Source organism: Myodes glareolus, chromosome 21, assembly GCF_982192425.1.
Source record: "Myodes glareolus chromosome 21, mMyoGla1.1, whole genome shotgun sequence".
Lineage (NCBI taxonomy): Eukaryota > Metazoa > Chordata > Mammalia > Rodentia > Cricetidae > Myodes > Myodes glareolus.
In genome coordinates, this window is record NC_142046.1 from 59,796,773 (window position 1) to 59,817,078 (window position 20,306).

The window sequence follows — 20,306 nt, forward strand, 5'->3', positions numbered from 1 at the left end:
CCCACTCAACTTTCAAAAGGGAAAGAAGCCCTGCCCCGTTTGTGTCCTTCTCAGGGTCATTCTTGCTAAACCCCAGAAACCTAAAGCCAGCCAAACGCTCTGAGGGTTGCCAGAACCTGGCCAGGATGTGAGTTCCAGCAACCTAGGTCCCCTAGCGCCCCCTACAGCTGCGGCGGGGTGGGGGTGGGGAATCGTGTTGGGGAGAGGGAGCCGAGGCTGTGAGCCACTGCACCACACCCAAGACCCCACCCAGCTCACAGGGGCACCCAGCCCTCAGGCCACAGAAACGGGGCGTGGGGGCAGGGCCTGAGGCATCCCTGGCCACCACAATTGCTCCGCCTGTGGCCACCAATTCCCCTCCCCTGGCGTCCCTCTCTCCGCCCCTGTCGCCTGCCAGTACCGGACACGCTGCTGCACTTCATCTCTTGGGGCGCTCTTCGCCTTGGCCAACCGTCGCATCCTGTGCAACTCTGGTCAGTGGCCGTTTGGTGTTGAATGTTCCCCAAGAGTGCATGGCTGCAGAACCGAGGCGCAGACTCGGGCCCCGAGGGGTCGTCCTCTGGGAAGCCGTGGTGATGCTGTTGTACCTGGGAGTGCCTGCGGGGTACCCCTACAACCTGGACCCAGAGAGCGCGCTGCTGTACCAGGGCCCCTCCGGCTCTCTGTTTGGCTACTCGGTGGTGCTACACAGCCACGGGGAAAAGCGCTGGTGAGTGCGCCCTCCCCAAGAGGCATGTGGCAGCGTCTCCGCCTCTGGGATTCCTTGTTTGAATCAAACTTTCCGCCCTCCTGGGAGATCAGAGGAAAGCCTGGCTCCAGCCAGATGGCTCACTGGAGAGCCTTGGAACTAACTTATCTTGGGATAGCAGCCCTCAGGGTGCTCCGGGTACGTGGTCCCGGAGTTCTGAGTCTTGGGAGATGGTGATGGGCAGGGTGGATGGGCAGGCTGGCTCACATCTGAGCGAACTTGCATGGTTCTCGCTTTAGGCTAATCGCAGGGGCACCCACTGCCAGCTGGCCCTCCAATGCCTCAGTGGTCAATCCTGGGGCGATTTACAGATGCAGGATCGGAAAGAATCCAGGTCAAACGTGCGAGCAGCTCCAGCTGGGTGAGTTGGGTCCTGGACCAGGAGATAATGAACTTTCTCTCCCCGTGGGCCCATTGCTGGGCAAATCCTGGAAGACGTCACGGTGCCAGTTTCTTCTAGTTTAAAGTGCATGCTTTTCAGTTTTAATCCCGTGGCAGCTTGCTTCTGGTGATATTTGCCTTTCTCTTGCTTGCGACTGTAGTTTCGTTGATCTCAGCTGGCATAGCTCCTTCAGGGAAAGTTTTGTAGGATGCCTTCTGGCCAGCCACCTCTTATCACCCACCATGAGTAAAACCTGCTTCAAAGCCAGAGGATACAACCCAAGGGGAGGATTGTACTTGATCTTTGACTTTTTATCTTTGATATAGGATAAAGGGCACATCAGGAATGAAAAGTTAGATCGATCCTACATTCTATCATCTAGCCCAAGGTCTTATCTTCCTCTTCCTTTGAAAAAGAAACGGACACCATATTTTTTTTTTCCCCGTAGAATATATAACCATAAAAGAAAGGGATGGAAAAATGGCATGTCTACTGTTAAAATCATTAATTGAGGAGGTCTAACATATAGTTACTAAATTTCCTCAGATTCCCCTGTGAAGCAGGCCTGTCTCCGGCCCTCATTTTTTTATGTCTTTATTTAGGTTTGCAGCAACTTGAGACATGTGTGCTGCTGGGGGAGGGGAGAAGTTTCATGTTTCAAAGTCAAAAGCAAATTTGCTGCGCACAGGCACATGGGAAAAGAAAGGGGAACTAATATCATATTTAGATCTATCTTGCTCCCAATGTTGTTAAGCGTTGTCGTATATATTGCTCAATGTTTCCCACTCAAAGCAACCCTAGGTTAGGACTGTATTGTTTCTGCTTCCCGCAGTGGGGATCAAGCATAGAGAGCTATGGGTTCCTCCTTCAAAATTACGTACCGAGGCTTAGCCTTACACTTCAGTCGTGCATCTTTAGTGAAGAGAAGACTAAAAGAAGGGTTTGATGTGCTGTCTGTAGGGATGCTCTATCATCTATGACGAGGAGTTAGAGGTAATAATTGGAACTTCCCATGCTTATCTGTAAATGGGCTCTTGAAGATGACCTTATTTTGTCTTTAATTTCTATAGTCATCTGTTTTTTTTCTTGCTTGTTTTGTTCTTTTTCTCCTTTCGCATTTTTTTTTTTTGCCTCAGCACCCATAAAAATGCAGGAATTATCTGTGCATTGGCCTTGGCTGAAGCTGATAGAAAAGTACAAAGGCTATTGAGGGTGGGAGGGGAGGAGGATGAGAACGAAGGGGGGGGGGGAGAGAGAAACAACATAAATTCTAGTCACAGAAAAATTATTGTGAACCTTAATTCTTCGTGGAGGAGAGATGGACCTCAGAGCATCATTAGGAACCCCTATTCCAAGGGGCAGACTGGGGCGCACACAAGATTCACAGAGCTGTGTATTCGGAATGATTTTGCAGAGTATTTTCGTTGCCTGAGAGAACTGTGAATGAATGAAGCCTTGATCTAACAGAGGCTTCCCAGGGTCTCCAGTCCTGGCATTCTTTCCAGATCCGTGACATTACAACTAGTGGTAGCTACATCCTGCCTGGAGGGCACTGGCTCTATTTATGGATGCTTGTATTTAACCGGAAAGATCACGCCCTGATAAATTATACAAGCTTGTGGCTGATGGCAGCTGTCAACTAAGGAAAACCTAAATCCACCGTGGTATAGAGCCCAGAGTTCTCCAGAGGCATCGGAACACAGTAGATCCGTAAGGAACATTACGAGTTCTGGGATGGATGGATCAGGGGAAGTCCAAGTCTGATAGCTATCAGCTTGATCAGTGGGTAAAAGAGTTAGCAATGGGAAGCCAAGGCTGTGTTTCTCACCTTCAACAACTGAGTCCATCACAAAAGTACCGAGATGAAAGAGACAAAATTGAGTGTAAGGCCCTAGTCAATGGATTGGTTCTAGTGTCAGCTGTGGCAGCATTGAGAATATTTTTGAAAGGGAACTGATTGAAGTCACTTCTCAGGGAACATTATGAACAATACAGTCTCAGCTTCTACAAGAAAACTGTTTCTTTATTAAGAACAAATTCAAAAGTAATTTAAAGCTGTAAAGTAAAATATGTATGCGAACGTCCAGAAAGTATAAAAAGTCACCAATTGATGAACAGAACCATATTTAAGACTGTAAGGTTTATAGACTATGGACCATTACTTAGGAACACATTTTGTGGTGTGTGTGTGTGTGTATGTGTATGCCTACATGCACAGACACAAAATCCTCTGTATGATTGAGCTATTTATAATTTTAAAAGTATTTTTATTTATATTTAACTATATTACATAGTTATATTATGAATGACTATATTAGTAATTATATAAATAATTGTGATTATCTACAATGTAAGTGATTATATTATAAAGTTTAAAAACACTTAGCTTAGCCAGGCATGGTGGCGTATGCCTTTAATTCCCACACTCAGGAGGTAGAGGTGGGTAGATCTTTGAGAGCTTAGGTCTAAGCCAGCCTAATCTACACAATAGTTCAAAGACCGCCAGAGCTACATAGTGAGACCCTATCTCATACCCTGCCTTTCAAAATATTTAGTTCAATGTCTGATACATATCAGACATTGAAAAATGATTTTTTCTACTTAAAATATATGTGATACCTGCAATAAAATGATATCAAAATAAGTAACTAGGGTCAATTAATGGCCTGAAAATAAAATGTTGATTGTATAAACAAAAAATTTAACAAACTGAAATGAAGCAAAATGAAAAAGAAGTCACTTAGCCCATCAAAAAAAAAAAAAAAAGAAAGAAAGAAAGAAAAAGAAAAAGAAAAAAGAAAAAAAAGTTGTAAGATAGAGAGCTATTGGCGCTATCCATCTCAGTAAGTAACCGCTTGTCTCTGGAATACTATTACTTTTTTTTTTTATCACGATTCCAGCTGTTTGGTTCAAAATATCCATCATGAGGTATTTCCAAGTTTCTGTACTATGTCAGACAAATGGCTGGTTCAGATAGGCGCCTCTGCTCTCCCACTTTAGCCTGGTTACTGCATATCATGCAGCCATAATCAGAGTCAAGCAGGCATACACATTTATCTGGTATGCTCAGGGGAGATGTTGGCAGTGCCCTCCTAGCAAACCGAAGTAACGCTGACGGAGTTGCCTATGTAGCACCCAGGGTGTTTTCTTCCTGTGTTCTCTGCCTCCTTCTAGCATCCTGCCTGCCTCACAAGTAGCTTCTTTTTTTTTTTTTTTTTCCCCCTTACTGCTTCCTCCCATGAACAAAGAAGTGGTCTCCCTTCAGGAGGCCCTGGGACTACATCCATTGTGTCTCAGCAGGTCACAGTGATTTCCACATGTCCACATGTCCACATGTCCATTCTCCTCTGCCAGCTGCTCTGCACCCTTCCTGGGGGCTGTTGCATGAATTTGGTCTCTGATAGCTCCTGAGTCAGGGTGGTAAGAATAATGACTCAATCTATACATTTAAGCATGGGCCATGCTTAAAATCCAAATAGTTAGCAAAGCAGAACACAATAACAAAGCATGAAGAATTATCAGATTTATTTGGGTATCAAAAGACACTCTTGATTTTTAATACTTCATAATTACCACAGATAGTCTTTCCTCTATCCCCTGTGTATGTGTGTCTATGTGTGTGTTTCTGTGTGTGTGTGTGTTTCTGTGTGTGTGAGCCTGTGTGTGTCTCTGTGTGATCCTCTGTGTGTGTGTGTGTCTGTGTCTGTGTGTAAGCCTGTGTGTGTGTCTCTGTGTGATCCTGTGTTTGTATGTATGTGTCTTTGTGAGCCTGTGTGTGTCTCTCTGTGATCCTGTGTGTTCCTGTGTGTGTGTGTGTGTGTGTGTGTGTGTGTGTGTGTGCGCCTGTGTGTGTCTAGAGAAGGAGGAGACTGTAGCTCTGAATGACTGACTTATCTGGTCATAGAATCTAAAATCACAAATTAGTCTCTGGCCACATGTGGCTTTTGAGGACAGGAAATGTCCATAGTGAGTTTTATTCAGTAATTGACATAGTAGATGTCTAAGACAGTACAAAATTAAGTTATGATTACCTCATGAAAGAGCTATCTTGAAGTAGTATTGATAGTTTAATATCTTGAATTGATTTCACATTCTTTTTACCTTTGTAATATGCCAGTCCTTCAGTTAAAAATGTCATGAGAGCACACATTACATTCCTATCGGATAGCACAATTCCCCCTGCTCCTGTGTCTGCTCTCCCCGTGCAGAGCATCTCACTTCCCCCGCAGATGCAGAGTTCTGCATGTTGAGCTGTTAGGCTTCCTGTCTGGGCTTCTGTTTCTCTTGCTGGAAGACCAACGGTCCATAGCAACTTGGTCACCGTTACCGGTTTTGAATATATTTCTGGAAATAACATTGTGTTAGGAAATCTCTAGTTTTTGTATTTTATACCCTCCTTGGGAACAGGTCAGGTTTCTAAGCATTGCATCATTTCTACCTGATTGGCAGGAGTTAGGAATACTAAAATACAAGCACCTAACTGCTAAAGCCACATATATTCTGAGCAATGTTTTTTTGTTTGCAGTGAGCCTAAAATTATAGCTTATGAAACCAAGATTACTACAGTTTTCTCATTTTGAAAAATCATCCCTGAACACAGAAAACCATGGTATAGGATGCTATTAATAAACTGAGGTTAAAAGGTAGGAGCTGGGGTTGGCCAAATGACTTAGCTGTTGAGGGTGTTTATCACTGTGTCAGAGGACCCAAGTTCAATTCCAGCATCCGCATTACAAGTGGCTGTAACACTTGTGATGATGCCTGCTCCAGAGGCATCCAATGTGTCTGATATCCAAGAATACCTAAACCTATGTGCCCCCCCATATAACACACAATATTTTAAAAGATTAGAAGTTCCAAAATCCCCCCATACTAGAGCTCTCTAAAGGAGAGATGTCCTTCTAACTGGAGAGATGCTTTCTTTTTTTATTATTATTATTATTATTTTTATTATTATTATTATTATCTCTTTTTAAAATTCATTTTACATGCCAACCACAGTTCACCCTCCCTCCCACCCTCACACTCCTACCCACCTCCCTCCCATCTAGTTGAGGCAAGACCAAGTCCCTTTCCCCTGCATCAAGGCTGAGAAAAACGGGATACAGATGTAAACAGAGAATTCTCAACAGAATAATCTCTAATGACCGAAAGACATTTAAGGAACTGCTCAACATCCTTAGTCATCAGAGAAATGCAACTCAAAACAACTCTGAGATACCTTACACCTGTCAGAATGGCTAAGTTCAAAAACACTGATGGCAGCTTATGCTGGAGAGGATATGGAGTAAGGGGAACACTCCTTCACTGCTGGCGGGAGTTCAAACTTGTACAGCTGCTTTGAAAATCAGTATGGCAGTTTCTCAGAAAACTGGGAATCAATCTACCTCAAGACCAAACAATACCACTCTGGCATATACCCAAAGGATGCTCAATCATACCACAGGGACACTTGGCTCAACTAAATTCATAGCAGCATTATTCATAATAGTAAGAGCCTGGAAATAGCCTAGCTGCCCCTCAATCAGAGAATGGATAAAGAAAGCGTGGTGCATTTATACAATGAAGTATTACTCAGCAGTAAAAAACAATGACATCATGATATTTGCATGCAAATGGATGGAAGTAGAAAAATTTCATCCTTAGTGATGCAAACAAGACCCAGAAAGATAAACATGACCCTTCACTCAAAAACTGATGGAAGCAGATGCAGAGATCCACAGGCAAGCACTGGGAGGAGCTCCTGGAGTCCAGTCATAGGGAAGAGGGATTATGTGAGCAAGGCAGAGGAAAGGCTTGATAATGATGGGGAAACCCACAGAGACAGCTGACCAAGCTAACTGGAGCTCATGGACTTTGAACTGACAGCTGGGGAGCCTGCATGGGACCCAACTAGGCCCTTTGAATGTGGGTGATAGTGTGTGGCTTGGTCTATTTGTGGGACTCCTGGCAGTGGGAACAGGATTTATCCCTGGCACACAAGAGATGCTTTCTTAAATCCATTTCTTTTTGATACATGCTTCTGTGTTCATTGGCTAATATTTCTAATGGCTAAGATACTTTTCCTTGGCAAATGATCTGGGGCCAGGCATTACTAGTCTATTGTGCATATGGCTCTTGTATTCACCTAGTCATAAGCTGAGAGATATTGAGAGACCAAATCTAAGGGCGCAGGAACAACACATCCTTTGTACAATAGTTTGCCCACCCATATGTTCATTGTTGTAGGAAACTCTGATGGGAAGATCTAGGGACAAGAACAAAGAAGGAACTGAGACCCATGTGAGGACTGAATAAGCCTCAGCTAGAGGAAGAGATCATAAAAATAATACGCCACTCAGGGTGTGGCCACTGGAAGGTCCCATTCTGCAGTGACGGCTCCAAAGTCTTGTACATATGGGCAGTTAATTGTCCTTGGTGGATTATTAGAGACAGGAAGAAGGTGGGGTAAGAGGAGGAGGAAATAGTCACATGAGGAAAGGAGGGTTTAGAGGAAATGAAGGCATACCTGTTTATATTTCATTGCGTATGTGCACGAAATTCTCACAGAATAAGAAAGAAAAACATATGCCAGTCAGAACAAGCATTGGGCATGGAGGTCTCTGTGAGCAATGTACCTCTGAAGAACTGAGAACCAGGCAGGATGGCTTTGCAGAGTGATAGATTACAGAGGTAATCAGATTATTCCTGGAACAACTTGTGACTTTGAACCTACCCTGTGAGGTTTACAACTGGGAAGTGGTGTGTCCAGATTGTGTGTTTGACACATGGGAGTCTAGTGTAGTGTAATGAATAATTGGAGTCAATGTTTCAAGACTGAGAGTGGTATTACAATCATAGGGCCAACCTCCTGTGGTAGAGGTTACTTAGTCCTTAGCTAGGACAGCGACAGGAGTGCTGGGAAAAAGCCAGAGTTCATGGATTCAGAAACGCTTGGTAGTTTTTGAATGAGTAACCCTAGGGAAAAGAAATTATCAAAGATGTCACTAAAGGTTCTGATTTGGGGGTACTGGGTGGCTAATGGTGATAGGTACCCCAAAGAGGTAGAACAGCAGGTTTTTGGGAAGGCAATGTATTCCATTGGTGTGAGGCTTATACAACACAAAACTAGTTATCTATGAGTTAGATTTTTATGCCTGTGGACCAGAAGTCAGAGTCAAGGGTGATTGACGTGCAAGGGACAGCCAGTGCCATGGGGTAAATGAGCTAGTTCCTTGTTTGTTCTGATAGTCTTAGTTTATACCTATCTTTTTTTAATTGTGAGGATTCTTTTTCAATTTTGAAGCATTGTAATTGATAACAAATATGTTCAGAAACAATAAGAACATTTATTTTTCAGACCCCTTTTATTTGGAAGCGTGTCTATGTCTCTGAAGTGAATTAGAGATGTTCTTTTCAAATTTCACCTTGGGCAGAAGCGACACCGCAGTGGTTAAGGGCTAGGCTCAATCACACCTGGCCGCAGACAGCGTGGCTGTGATACCCGTGGAGTCTTTCTAGCATGGCCTCACTCTGGGCTCAGGCTGTTTTCCTGGAAACACTGTCCAGTGGGCTTTATATCTGATCATTTCCATGGGCCAGCTACGGTCTCTGCAATGTTTTATCTTAGTCTTTCCAACTTCCTACAGAGAAATGCCTCTTGATATATAGCACGCCTCATCCTGGTGTGAGTCTTCAATGGCAAGGAGAATATGACAGCTCCTCAGTAAAACTTGCTATCCTACCATCTACCACCCCTCACCTGCTCTACCTGTGAACCGACAGTAACAGCCCCATGCATGGCACTTCAACATGGGCCGCTCTAGGTTTAAGGGCAAATAAGTTTTCTTGGATTTAGTTTCTGTTTAGAATTTTGATTTTATCTTGCTTGAATGGGTACAAGTGCTTTCTGTGTTGACTAATAAGAGGTGAGGATAGGAGAATCAACTGGAGAATCAACTAAGAAAGACCCTGTCCCAGCAAAAAGGAAGGCTAGAAGGCTATGAATGACCCCTGATGTACGGTTTCTGAACTACTCAAGGCACCCTCCCTCCTCATACACACACAAATACATATATCAAAAATTTAAATTATTTTAAATGGCATTCATTTAAGTTTTCAAATGAATCTTTAAAGCCAAGAAGTAACCAACTGCAAAACTACAATACTGGAACCATAAAAGTAGGATTTTTTCCCCTTAAATATTTTCTAGTGTCATAAGCAAATGTTACTAAATTTTAGTTTACTAAATTATTTTATAAATAGATTTAGTACGGAATCGGCTTGTTAATAATGCCAGCATTTGAAAGGCTAATACTGAGAAGCTGGCTGTTGGTGTTGACCTTTCTCCCTGTCCCCCCCACACCTCAAGCTCCCCCCCCCCAGTGGTTAGCTCTGCATTTGATGCTGGAATTCACAATACTTCCAGAATGTTTTGAAAAAAATTGTTAATGCATGTGTTTATAGCTATTAAAAGGCATGCAGTGCACTGAAAGTCCGCAGAAGAGCGACTCTCCTGTCTAAACTGTTCTCACCAAGCAGACCCATTGGAGTCCATTTCTCCCTTGTAACTTTAACAAAGAGTTATATGAGTTTCCTGGAGAACTCTGAAGAAGCTTGTGACTAAGAGACCAGCAGAGACCCTGGACCTAGAATCGGGACTGCACAAATGACCTTCTTTTCTATAGTACTGAGGCTTCAGAATGAAGGACCAAGTCACATTTACAGAGTTTCAACTCCACAACATGGCGATATTGGTCCCCACCAGGACAATATCTGTGTCTCTGTGGTGGGCAACTTTCTTTCAGAGTAGAGTAGAATAGAATAGAATATGGAATAGAATAGAATAGAATAGAATAGAATAGAATAGAATAGAATAGAATAGAATAGAATAGAATAGAATAGAATAGAATATGGAATAGAATAGAATACGGAATAGAATAGAATACAGACTAGGAAAGAGTAAAGGGACCAATGTACGTGGCTTTGCCAGGCCTGTGGACTCCTGGATCACACAGACTGTTTCACAGATGGGCATTTAGAACTTGCCCACTAGCCATTATCAGATTCTGTTAGCCATCTTAAGACCACCTTTAAAAATCTCTTTTGAACTCAAGAAAATTATTTCAAGAATGGTCTCTTGTTTGACATTTAACTGGATAATTTCATGTTTGCTTGACTCTAGATTCTCAGGAGGAAAGGTCTTGGAATCTGACACTTTTCATGCTCTATGCCCCCTTTAAAATGCTGGTGTTATGGCTTTCATAACACCAAATCATTCAGGTTGCTCTTGAGTTCCTAAACATCCCTGTTATCTTTTGGAGGAATCACTGCCATGTTTAATTTGATGTGTGTGTGTGTGAAAATTGCATGTTTTAAGCATAAATTGTTAATGAACTTAGTAGTAACTATGTTTTGATAAGATAAACTAACCTACAAGGCCATTTGGGTTAGAGCTGGAGGCTGCTCCTCAAATGTCACAGCACTGTGAGCGCCCCCTGGTGTCTAAATTAAAATCAGCAGAGGACCGTTTCCTGGGGGAGTAGGAATATTTGCCATTATTGAACACCTACTAGGTGCTAGGCAATCAGGGATGCTCCGGCGTCAGCTTCTGTAACCTTCACCTGTATGTTTTGGTAGGCTTTATAAGCTGTTAATTTCATCTGCTACTTTAGTTCAGAGGATCTTTTCATTAGTAATTATTACTTCCTTAAAAAAGATATCTGAAGTTAATGTCTCCATAGAACATAGGACAAAACAAGAGTTGTTCACTTTCTATGATTGAAAAAAAAAGATGGGCCAGTCTTAAAGGTATGACATTTATTGTGCAATTGGTTAGAACTTCAAATTCGAAAGACAAAAGTAACTCAGTGAGGGCTTTTGTTGTTTTTCCCGAAAGCTGAAACTGTGTCATAAGCTCTGAAAGAGCAGCTGCACTTACGCACTCTCTCACCTGTTCAGGGAGCGGGACCGAGCGCTTCCCCCGAATGTCTGCTGGGGAAGCCACGGAGCTGTGGCGACGGTAGAAAACCCAGACAAACCATTACACAAAAAGTCCCAGCCTTCCCCCACTGCAAAGCACTTGAGTCAAACCCTCAAAGGTCCAGGACAAAAGGCCCTGGAGACTGACCTTTCCGCTGGGACCTTCGCTCTTCAGCAGAAATGTCCCAATACTGAAGGTGACTAGTGGAGGGAAAGGGCGGGGCCGCAGGACAGGGCTCCAGAAACCGAAACTCTTCATGAACAATGCAGAGTTGACTTAATAAGTTCTAGGATGAGTTTCAGGCCAGCTTGAGCTAGAGTGAAGCCCTGTCTCAAATAAAAACGTTTATTTACATTCTGGGCAGAATTGCTATATTTTGTACATTCTCAGATGGAAAAACAGATTTGGGATGTGAAATTGAATTCAGCTAATTCACACATCTGAGTATTTGTAGAGTTCCATTGCCAATGTTTTAGAGTCATGGGAAGCAACATAAAGATTGTTTTTTTAAAAATTGTAATGTTTTGATTTACTAGCTTTATAAATTTAATCAAGTTCTTGATTCCTTTAAGACTCTGTTGGGGGCTGGGGAGATTCTTCAGATGGCAAGGTATTTTCTGAGCATGCATGAGGACCTGAGTTCAATTCCCAGCATCCAAGTAAAAGCCAGGCACTGTAGCAGGTCTCTAAACTTAGCGCTCGGGAAGTGGAGACAGGAGGACCCTGGATCTCACTGGCTAGCCAGTCTAGCTAAATCGATAAGCTCCAGGTTTTGTGAGAGATGCTACCTCCAAAAATACAGTAAAGAGCAGTGGAGATTCCTGGGCTAACCTCCAACTACACATATGTATTCACCCATGTGCACACAACTGTACACATTCACGGGACTGCATTTTCTCATGAATTAAGGAATTAATAACTCATCTTTTGGCCTTACTGTGAGAATAAAATTGTGTTCATAATGAGGCTTCCCATGAAATAATGGGCTTATGTCTATGTTATACATAGAGGATTATGCTGTGACCCTATATACAGCTTAGTGTTTAACTGAATCCCTTACGATAACACTATATTGGTAATGATATCATCATCTGATGCTCACATATGTTCTAGGCTCAGTTCTTGTCCAGGCACATCACATGGCTTGCTTCTTCCTAGAGTCCCCGCAAAAACCCACAGGTCCCAAGTGGCTCATTATCTTCAGTTTCTCTTCTCCCAGTCACACTTGGAAAGAACATCACACTCAAGTGCAGTTTCCTCCTCGCCCTCGGTTACTACGTCTTAAAACTTAAGGAATTAGTGTTGTGGAGGAGAAGTAGGGAATATAGAAACAAAAATCGATGTTCTTCCATCTCTAAGTTTAGTGAAAATATTAAGGGGTTATTGCGGTGGGATAAGAGATTTCGAAATCCTCCATCCACAAATATGTACCAAGTGCCCACTTGGCGTGCGAGCGGCAGGGTCCTGCACTATGAGAATGCTACGGTTAAGACATAGCCAGTCTCTACTGCTTGAGGTCATGGAGAAGATCACATCTCTTGTCCTCTGTGGCCTCTGCTCGATTTTTGGAGTGTGAATAGTTACACCAAGGAGTTGAAGAGCAAAATAAAAGTGGGAGGAAGGCGGTTGGGAGGATGGAGAGAACCCGGTTAGCTACATTGTTTACATTTGGAGGTCATTGTCCTCATTCATTGCACAGTTGTTCATTCTCTTAGTCTTCAAGTTAGATAGATAGAAATTAATAGTCATATATGTTTATTATATTTATATTTAGGCTAATCAGGTTATTTAGGTGCATAGAGATCATACTTAGTATAGATAGTATAATCTTCAACCTCTTTGACAAGCTGTGGAAAATGTGAGACACAATCGCTCCTGGCATCACCGCTCTACTCCCGAGAGAACACTGAGCACCAAAGACACTCCACATGGAGCTTGTCTTCTTCCTGGCAGAACTGGCCTTTGGGCAAAGAAAAAGCCCATACCTCAACCACTGACAGAATTACAGAATATCCATAAATGGATAAAAGCAGGATTGTCTTATCTTGCGAAGACAGGGTGAGAGAGTCCTAAAAGGTTTCTTGCCTTTGAAAAATGGCATGTCAGTTACATCAGGTCTTAGCCAAAGTTGGTTGACTCAGCATTGCATACGAGACTTTGGGTGATTGCCCAGGTATTCAGTTGTCTCTTCCATTCATTGCACATTTCGGAAGTTTCCCGCTTGTACTTCCGGGCTGTTTGAGTAAAATTATTTTCCTTTTCAGATCTTTGATGGAGTTGAAGATTAGATAGTTGTAGTTACCATCTACATTATTTAGACTCCCTGAGATAGAATGTTTAGTAAAACTTTTGTTATATGTTTCTTGCTTAATATTGTTTGTTGTTTGTAACTTTTATATTTATTATTTGCTTTCATTGTAATAGTTGTATTTGGTTTGGTTCTGTCTTATTTTAGAAAAAAGGGGAGATGATAGGGGAGTTCAGCCAACCACATTCTGTTTGTGGGGCGTGTCGCCCTTAGTCTAAAGTTTACCTATAAACCTGGCATGTACGCTCCCGCTAGCTCTCTCTCGCCTGGCTCCTGCGTCTGGACGGATAGTTTGGATTCTGGTGTAAGCTGCTGTAAGTCTTCATTCTGTTTATTAAAGCTGTATATTTTGTATTAAGATAGTTTGGGGACTTTTCATTACCGATCGCCCTGTGGCATCAATTAAAATTACTAATTTTCATTTATGTTTACATTTATATATCATATATTTTCTTCCCCAATTTGAAAAAAAATGAACTTAATTCTTAGAGTAAGGGAGATGGCTTTAATATGGATTTTCCCCTTAATGCATACTGGGAAAATGCATTCAACTGTGCTAAGAATTAGTCATCCTAGTGCAAAAGAGAAAGAGCCCTCACATGCTAATTTCCACTCACCTCTTTGGTATTCAGCCATGCTAAGTACTTCTTCAATCAAGGGACTGATTGGCTTGCTCACAGTTCAGCTTAGTAATGCATACGCTGGCATGAAAACTGGATCCCAAATCATTGCAGCTTGACATTGGGTAAAATAAAACATGAATTCGTGTTTGGTCTCCTCAGGAGCATTTATGAAATTGGCTTTTGCGGGACAGCCTGTGCAAACATCACCTTTGTTCAAATGAATACCAAATTTCTTCATAAAGAAAATAATTTAGTGTTTAATTGTCTACTATATCATGTAGTCGCAACCTACCAGGACAGGGGTTTCTGTTCAGTTCCTTCACTTGGAAGGGTAGCTTCAGAAGCGTAGGGGTTGAGGGAACAACTCTCAGAGCGATGGTCCTCAGTTTTCCTGCTGCTGCAACCCTTTAATAGACAGCTCCTCATGTTGTGGTGAACCCCAACCTTAAAAGTATTCCACTGCTATTTCATATCTGTAATTCTGCTACTGTTGTATATTGCAGTGTAAATATCTGATATGCAGGATACCTGATATGTGACTCCTATGAAAGAATCCTGTGACCCAAAAGGGTCTCAACCTGAGGTTGAAAACCTCTGTCTGAGAGACCTGAGAAAACCATAGGATGTGGAGGTCTTGTCTTTTCTGCTGAGGTTCTTCTGGCACTTTCAAAGAGTATGGGAAACTCTTCCAGAAACAAGGAAATTCGGAGCTAGGTAGTGAACCAAGGAATATTCCCGGAGCTGTTTCTGTCTCACAGGCAGTGCTCCAAGTCCCTCTGTGTTGCCCCTGAAGTTGGGAGTTCCCTCTCTAGGAAGCCATGTTAAGAAGAGAAAAAAAGAAACAGTATGACATGTATGTAGGTGGGTGTGTAGGTGTATAAGTGTACGCAAGTGTATGCATGCAAAAATAATTCCTTACATTTGTATTATTTTCATTCATTTATAGTCTGATAGTCATAATGCTGACACATATTTCAAACTCAAGACATGCAACACATATAGAAGATGTGTTTTTTTCCATTTATAGACTTCTGTTTTTAGCACGTTGTCTGGGTTTTGTGTTGGGATGGAATGACCAACATGATCTGTGCTTGGCCAAGATGAATAGCGTCAGTGCTAACCCTTGGAAGCAGAGCAGAGCAGCTACAAACAAATGTCTGTAGCTGATCCCTGGCAAAACGAAGCCCTCCCTCCTACTGGTTAGTGAAGCAACCGAATTTCTTCCCAATCATAGCCTATGCCAGTAAGAGCCTTTGCTTGCTAAGTCTTTTCTGTAGAGTAGATAAAATATTTATGTTGTTTATATATTAATATATATTTTAATTATCATAAATAAAAGATCTTATCTATAGATGAGTATCTGTTATTTGGAACCGCATACTAACACATGGCAAAAACTCTGTCGAGTGATCCTTCACCCCAACCCCCACCCTCCCCATATGCCCACTCACTACGTGTTCATTCTGTTCAAGAGCAACTCACTCTCACAACTAGAATACAGGGAACGTCTGGCCGCAGGGAATGTCATGTAAACATTTCTTCTTGTGGCTTCTGGAGGGCTCTTTGTTCCACTTCTACGAATCATTGCTTTTAACCTAGAATTACGAGTAGGGGAAGACAGGGACGTGAGTCGCACTGGAAGGTAAAGGCCTAGGACCTTTTTCTAAATAAGATAGATCGTACAGCAGTGCTTACGGAGAGCTCAGGAAACCCCAGGAATGGAGAGAAGGGGATTGGATGCTAAGAAAGGGGCACAGTGTGCAGGGAGTCAGGCGGCAGCAGCAGTAACTGTCGTCTGCAGGGCTAACGCTCCTGAGCAGGAAGCAGCTTGAACAAGACAGATGACAACTTAACTTGGCAAAGGTGTCTCTAATGTTCATTTAAAAACATAGGAAACAGAACTCAGCAGAGAAACACATAATGCGCGCAGTATGCTATTCTTGCACGTATGAACTTCTGGGCCATTTTCAGCGAGCAATTTGCATGATATCACTTTTGTGGATCCAAAGCACTGTGTTTGTTGTCTTTAAACTTGGGCGACTACCTCTAGGAGAGAACATTTGTTTGCAAATATCAAATATAACCTTGAGGAAAGCACCCATTTCTTCACCCACACGCCAACCGTGAAGGTGCCATTTGCAGGCCCGTGTGCTCCTGCCTTTAAGAACAACGACTGAACTAGAGGTGAATTAGTTGGGTGTTCACTGCAATGTTAGAAATGGTGTGATATTTGCAGAGGTGATATGTCGTTGATTCTTATGGTAACAGAACTTCAACTGCAGGCAGGCTGGATCTGCCTTTGATGATCTGTTTTTGATATTAATTTTTTAAGCGTTGGTAATATTAGAGACAAGTCAAACTGAAAACTATCACAATAACAATTACAGTTTCATTTGGCCTTCTTATTTCTCCTGTATTGGTCTGGTCCCTGTTGTTCCAGCATCTCCCTGTGCTAGAGTGATTTTACCCTGTTGACTGGTACGCAATACAAACCCTTTTATTCCTCAGCTTTCTTTTCTTGCCTCCTCCTCCTCTCTCCTTCCTCCACCAAGCTTTCTTTTATAATTTTCACACAGAAAGCTCCATGTCCATCTGGTCCATTCTTTATCAGGGTTTGGGATATAGCAAGTGCTCTCCTGTTGCTTAGCAATGCTCTTTCTCTGGACCGATCTGCCTTCATCTCTCAGTCTATCTTTCCTGGATAGACTATTAGTAGTGGAAGGGCATCATTGTTTTCCAGGAAGACAAATCAGCAATGCATTATCCATGTTCTGTTCTAACCATGCTCCTGACATGACCTGAAGCAGCGCTTGCAATAGACAGACTTGGCTGGACCCACAGAATAAGACTCCAGAAGAAAGTTTGGGAAACTTCCTTCAGCTCAGTTGTGTTAAGGGATTAGGTATTTCTATGATAGTCCCAAATATCTTCCTATACTTCTTACACAAAATCTGTATGACTCAGAAAAGCCAATACAGATGATTTCATTTGAAATATAGCATCCTTATTGATGCAGGAACTGTGGAGTTTCTCCGGAAGCTGTACAGAGGGTTAAGGTTAGAGGGGTAAGCAGGTACCTAACAATACAAAGACCAGTGCAGGAATTTTTGCCTTAACAGTATAAAGACTTGGTGACCAGTGTTCAAAGGAAAGAAGTCCAGATTCTTGCATACTTTCCTCATCTAATTGCTGCTCATGCATTTATCTGTGGTTGGAACTGAGCACAGGATACTCAAGTGTTGACTGAAAAGGATAAAATGTAGAGATAGCAAAAAGAATCGATGACACTCATCTCATTCTTTCTCCATTTAACGATCAGAAATCACTTCAACACAGCTTTGCTAGGACTTCAGCTCAACAGCAAAGAACTTGTTCTGACAAATAAAAAATCATCGCCGTAGAAATGATTGTTGTACATTTTAGCAGAACTATGTCCCACCTGAGTATTTCCCAATTGCTGTTTTATTATTATTATTATTATTATTTATTATTATTATTATTATTTTGCAATTTATGCATTTACCAAAGTGTGCCTACTGATGTTTTTTATTTACTACTGACACCATTTTGTTTTCAAAGACCCTTTTATCGCTATTGAAAACACCAGTCATTCCACTAGGTCTAGAGCACAGATGCTACCGCGTGTTATATGTTGTGCATTATGCATGCTCAGTCACCATCGTCTAGCTCCGATAAGCGGTCCTTTAATTGCTGAGGACATTTTTGAAAGTGCTCTGGTGACGCTGCTTATATTGATAGATGAGCAAGGTAAAGAGCACAGATTCTTTTCCAAACATCTGCCTCTGACTCTGGCTCAAACGAACCTTCCTCATCTTGCTCAGGTTAATTAGCTACCTCTTGTATCATGAAGGCCACATCTTCAAGGTGTCTTCGTCGCTCCGAGGTCATTTCAACAACGAACATTCATCACGTGTGGAGAACAACTATGCTGGCAGAGAGTAACTCACTTTAGCCCTAACTTGTACCCTGAATAGAAGATGAGACAGAGCTAGCTGAAGAGAAACCCTGGACATAAGTGCCCAGCTTTAACTACTCTATACTTTTTAGAGAAACATTGCTTACAATGAAGCTGACCGTAAACATATCTCTAAATGCTGCAGGTAGCCCTGCTGGAGAGCCCTGTGGAAGGACTTGCTTGGAAGAGAGAGATAACCAGTGGCTGGGGGTGACACTTTCCAGACAGCCGGGTGAAAATGGATCTATTGTGGTAGGTATTAAATGGGCCCGTCCATCAAGATTCTGGAATCAGACTTTCTAGGTGTGACCTTCACATGTTTGTTCTGCTTTTGTTTTATTCAGACTTGCGGGCATAGGTGGAAAAATATATATTACATGAGGACTGATAATAAGCTACCCAGTGGTGTTTGCTACGCGGTGCCTTCAGATTTGCGAACAGAACTGAGCAAAAAGATGGCCCCATGTTACCGAAGTAAGCATGGCATGATGTCGCTGGTTGGAGAGAATCCGTTAATCCCATAAATGGGAGGAGAAAGACCACTGACCCAAATCATCATGGCCAAACTAATTAAAACAAGCAATTAAATCAAGCTTTTTTACTTGTGTACACAGGTTGCCTCCCCCTAAGGCAGGGCTGGAGAGGCCCACGTGCAGAAAAGTGGCTAATAGGTAGATGAAGGGTGGTTGTGTCGCTAATCATCGGGGAGTATAGATAAAAATCCGGGAAGATTGATTCTTAGTTGGTAGAATAGCTATGTACCAAAAAGATGAGAAGTATCCCCAAAGACGGTATGAGTTCAAATTAGTAGAATATTATGAAAGACTATGGGCGTGTCCCAAGATATGAAAATAGAAGGCCCACATCACTCAGCAGTCCCTAAAGGAATCTGAGAGTAAAGGATTCAAGGGTGGTTTATGTATGTGCATAGACACACAATAGAATGCCATGCAGCCTCACTAAACCCTGCCATTCGGGACACCAGAGATGAATATGAAGAATACCATAAGCCAGCCACAGGAACAACACACAATAATATGTGTGAAATCTGAAGACACCAAATACTGAGGTTAAGAGTGGAAAAGTGATTGGGGGTGTGGAAGGAAGAATAGGGTGAAGAGTGTCAATCAGAGCACATCGAGTTCCACTTTTGTGGGATAGATGGGTCTAGCAATGAGGGTTATATTTAATGTTACAGCTTGTTGTGGGACTTTGCCGAGAGGGTAGATTGCCATTGCTTTCTATACAGACAAAAAGTCACCACGAAGAAAGAGGTGTAGTAAGTTGCTTGAGTGAGTAGCTGTTCTACCATGTGAAGACACTGTTGGGCACCCCCAATCTATAAAGTGACTGAGAACTGGAAACCCAAAGCCAGAAGTATTACCTCTTAGGAGACATTGCAAAACCTTCCTCCGATGAGAAAGCAGAGGGGAAAATGCCTTTAATTGTGATTCAGGATGATACTTTGTATCTTAGTCCAGGAGAGCTGAATGGTGTGAATTTTGGCAATTATTATCGTTTTCAAAAGTGAAGTGCAAAATACAGATCCTAAGAGTCATGTCTGTGAAGACCTCTGAGAAAAATAAATTATGGAGATATGGATATCATTACCATGAAAATTGATCCTAAAAAAATTAGAAGACTGAGTTTAGAAGGGTCTTAGATTCAAGATCAGCCTGGGCTGCCCTCTAACTGTGTGTGTGTGTGTGTGTGTGTGTGTGTGTGTGTGTGTATGTGTGTGTATTCTCAATTTATCTAAATCAATATTTTATACTTTATTGTAGATTTTGTGAGAAAATTTGGAGAGCATTTTGCATCGTGTCAGGTTGGAATATCGAGTTTTCACACCCAGGTAGGAGCCCGATAGTAGCTCCAGGTACTGCACAGGGGTAGCAGTGTGATTCCAGGGGTTCTCTAGACTCAAAGTTGAGTAACAGTTGAGTAACATCTCTCAAGCTGTAGACTGTTATCACTGTATTTGTCCCGTTTAAAGTCCCATCTATAATTTTATAAAATTAATGTGCAAATGACTGATATACTACACAAGATCAACAAAAATCCACACTAAAATTATCACCTCCATTAAGGATTTAATGGACACCTGAAGTAACTAGTTATTTTGTTAATGTAAGAACTGAAAGCATCTACCCAATTATTACTAATTGAGGATGAAGAAAATACGTGAGTCTGTGTTTCATTAATATTGTGGTAGTAGCAAGGCTTAACAGCTTGATTGTACCCTTGAAAATCAGATATAATCCCAAACACTTGTTACCCAAAACTCCAAAACTCTAGAGTATTATATGTG

General features: G+C 42.1%; 1 protein-coding gene across 1 annotated transcript in view; it reads left to right on the plus strand.

Moving 5' to 3' along the window:
• Window positions 1-379: 379 nt before the first annotated feature.
• Itga4 (integrin subunit alpha 4) overlaps window positions 380-20,306 on the plus strand; it is a 74,889-nt gene continuing 54,962 nt past the window's right edge. The window contains exons 1-5 of the mRNA XM_087900098.1: window positions 380-709; window positions 988-1,109; window positions 18,144-18,250; window positions 18,343-18,472; window positions 19,783-19,850. Coding sequence (XP_087756224.1) covers window positions 513-709; window positions 988-1,109; window positions 18,144-18,250; window positions 18,343-18,472; window positions 19,783-19,850 — 624 coding nt within the window. The 5' untranslated portion in view covers window positions 380-512. The remainder of the gene's footprint in view (window positions 710-987; window positions 1,110-18,143; window positions 18,251-18,342; window positions 18,473-19,782; window positions 19,851-20,306) is intronic.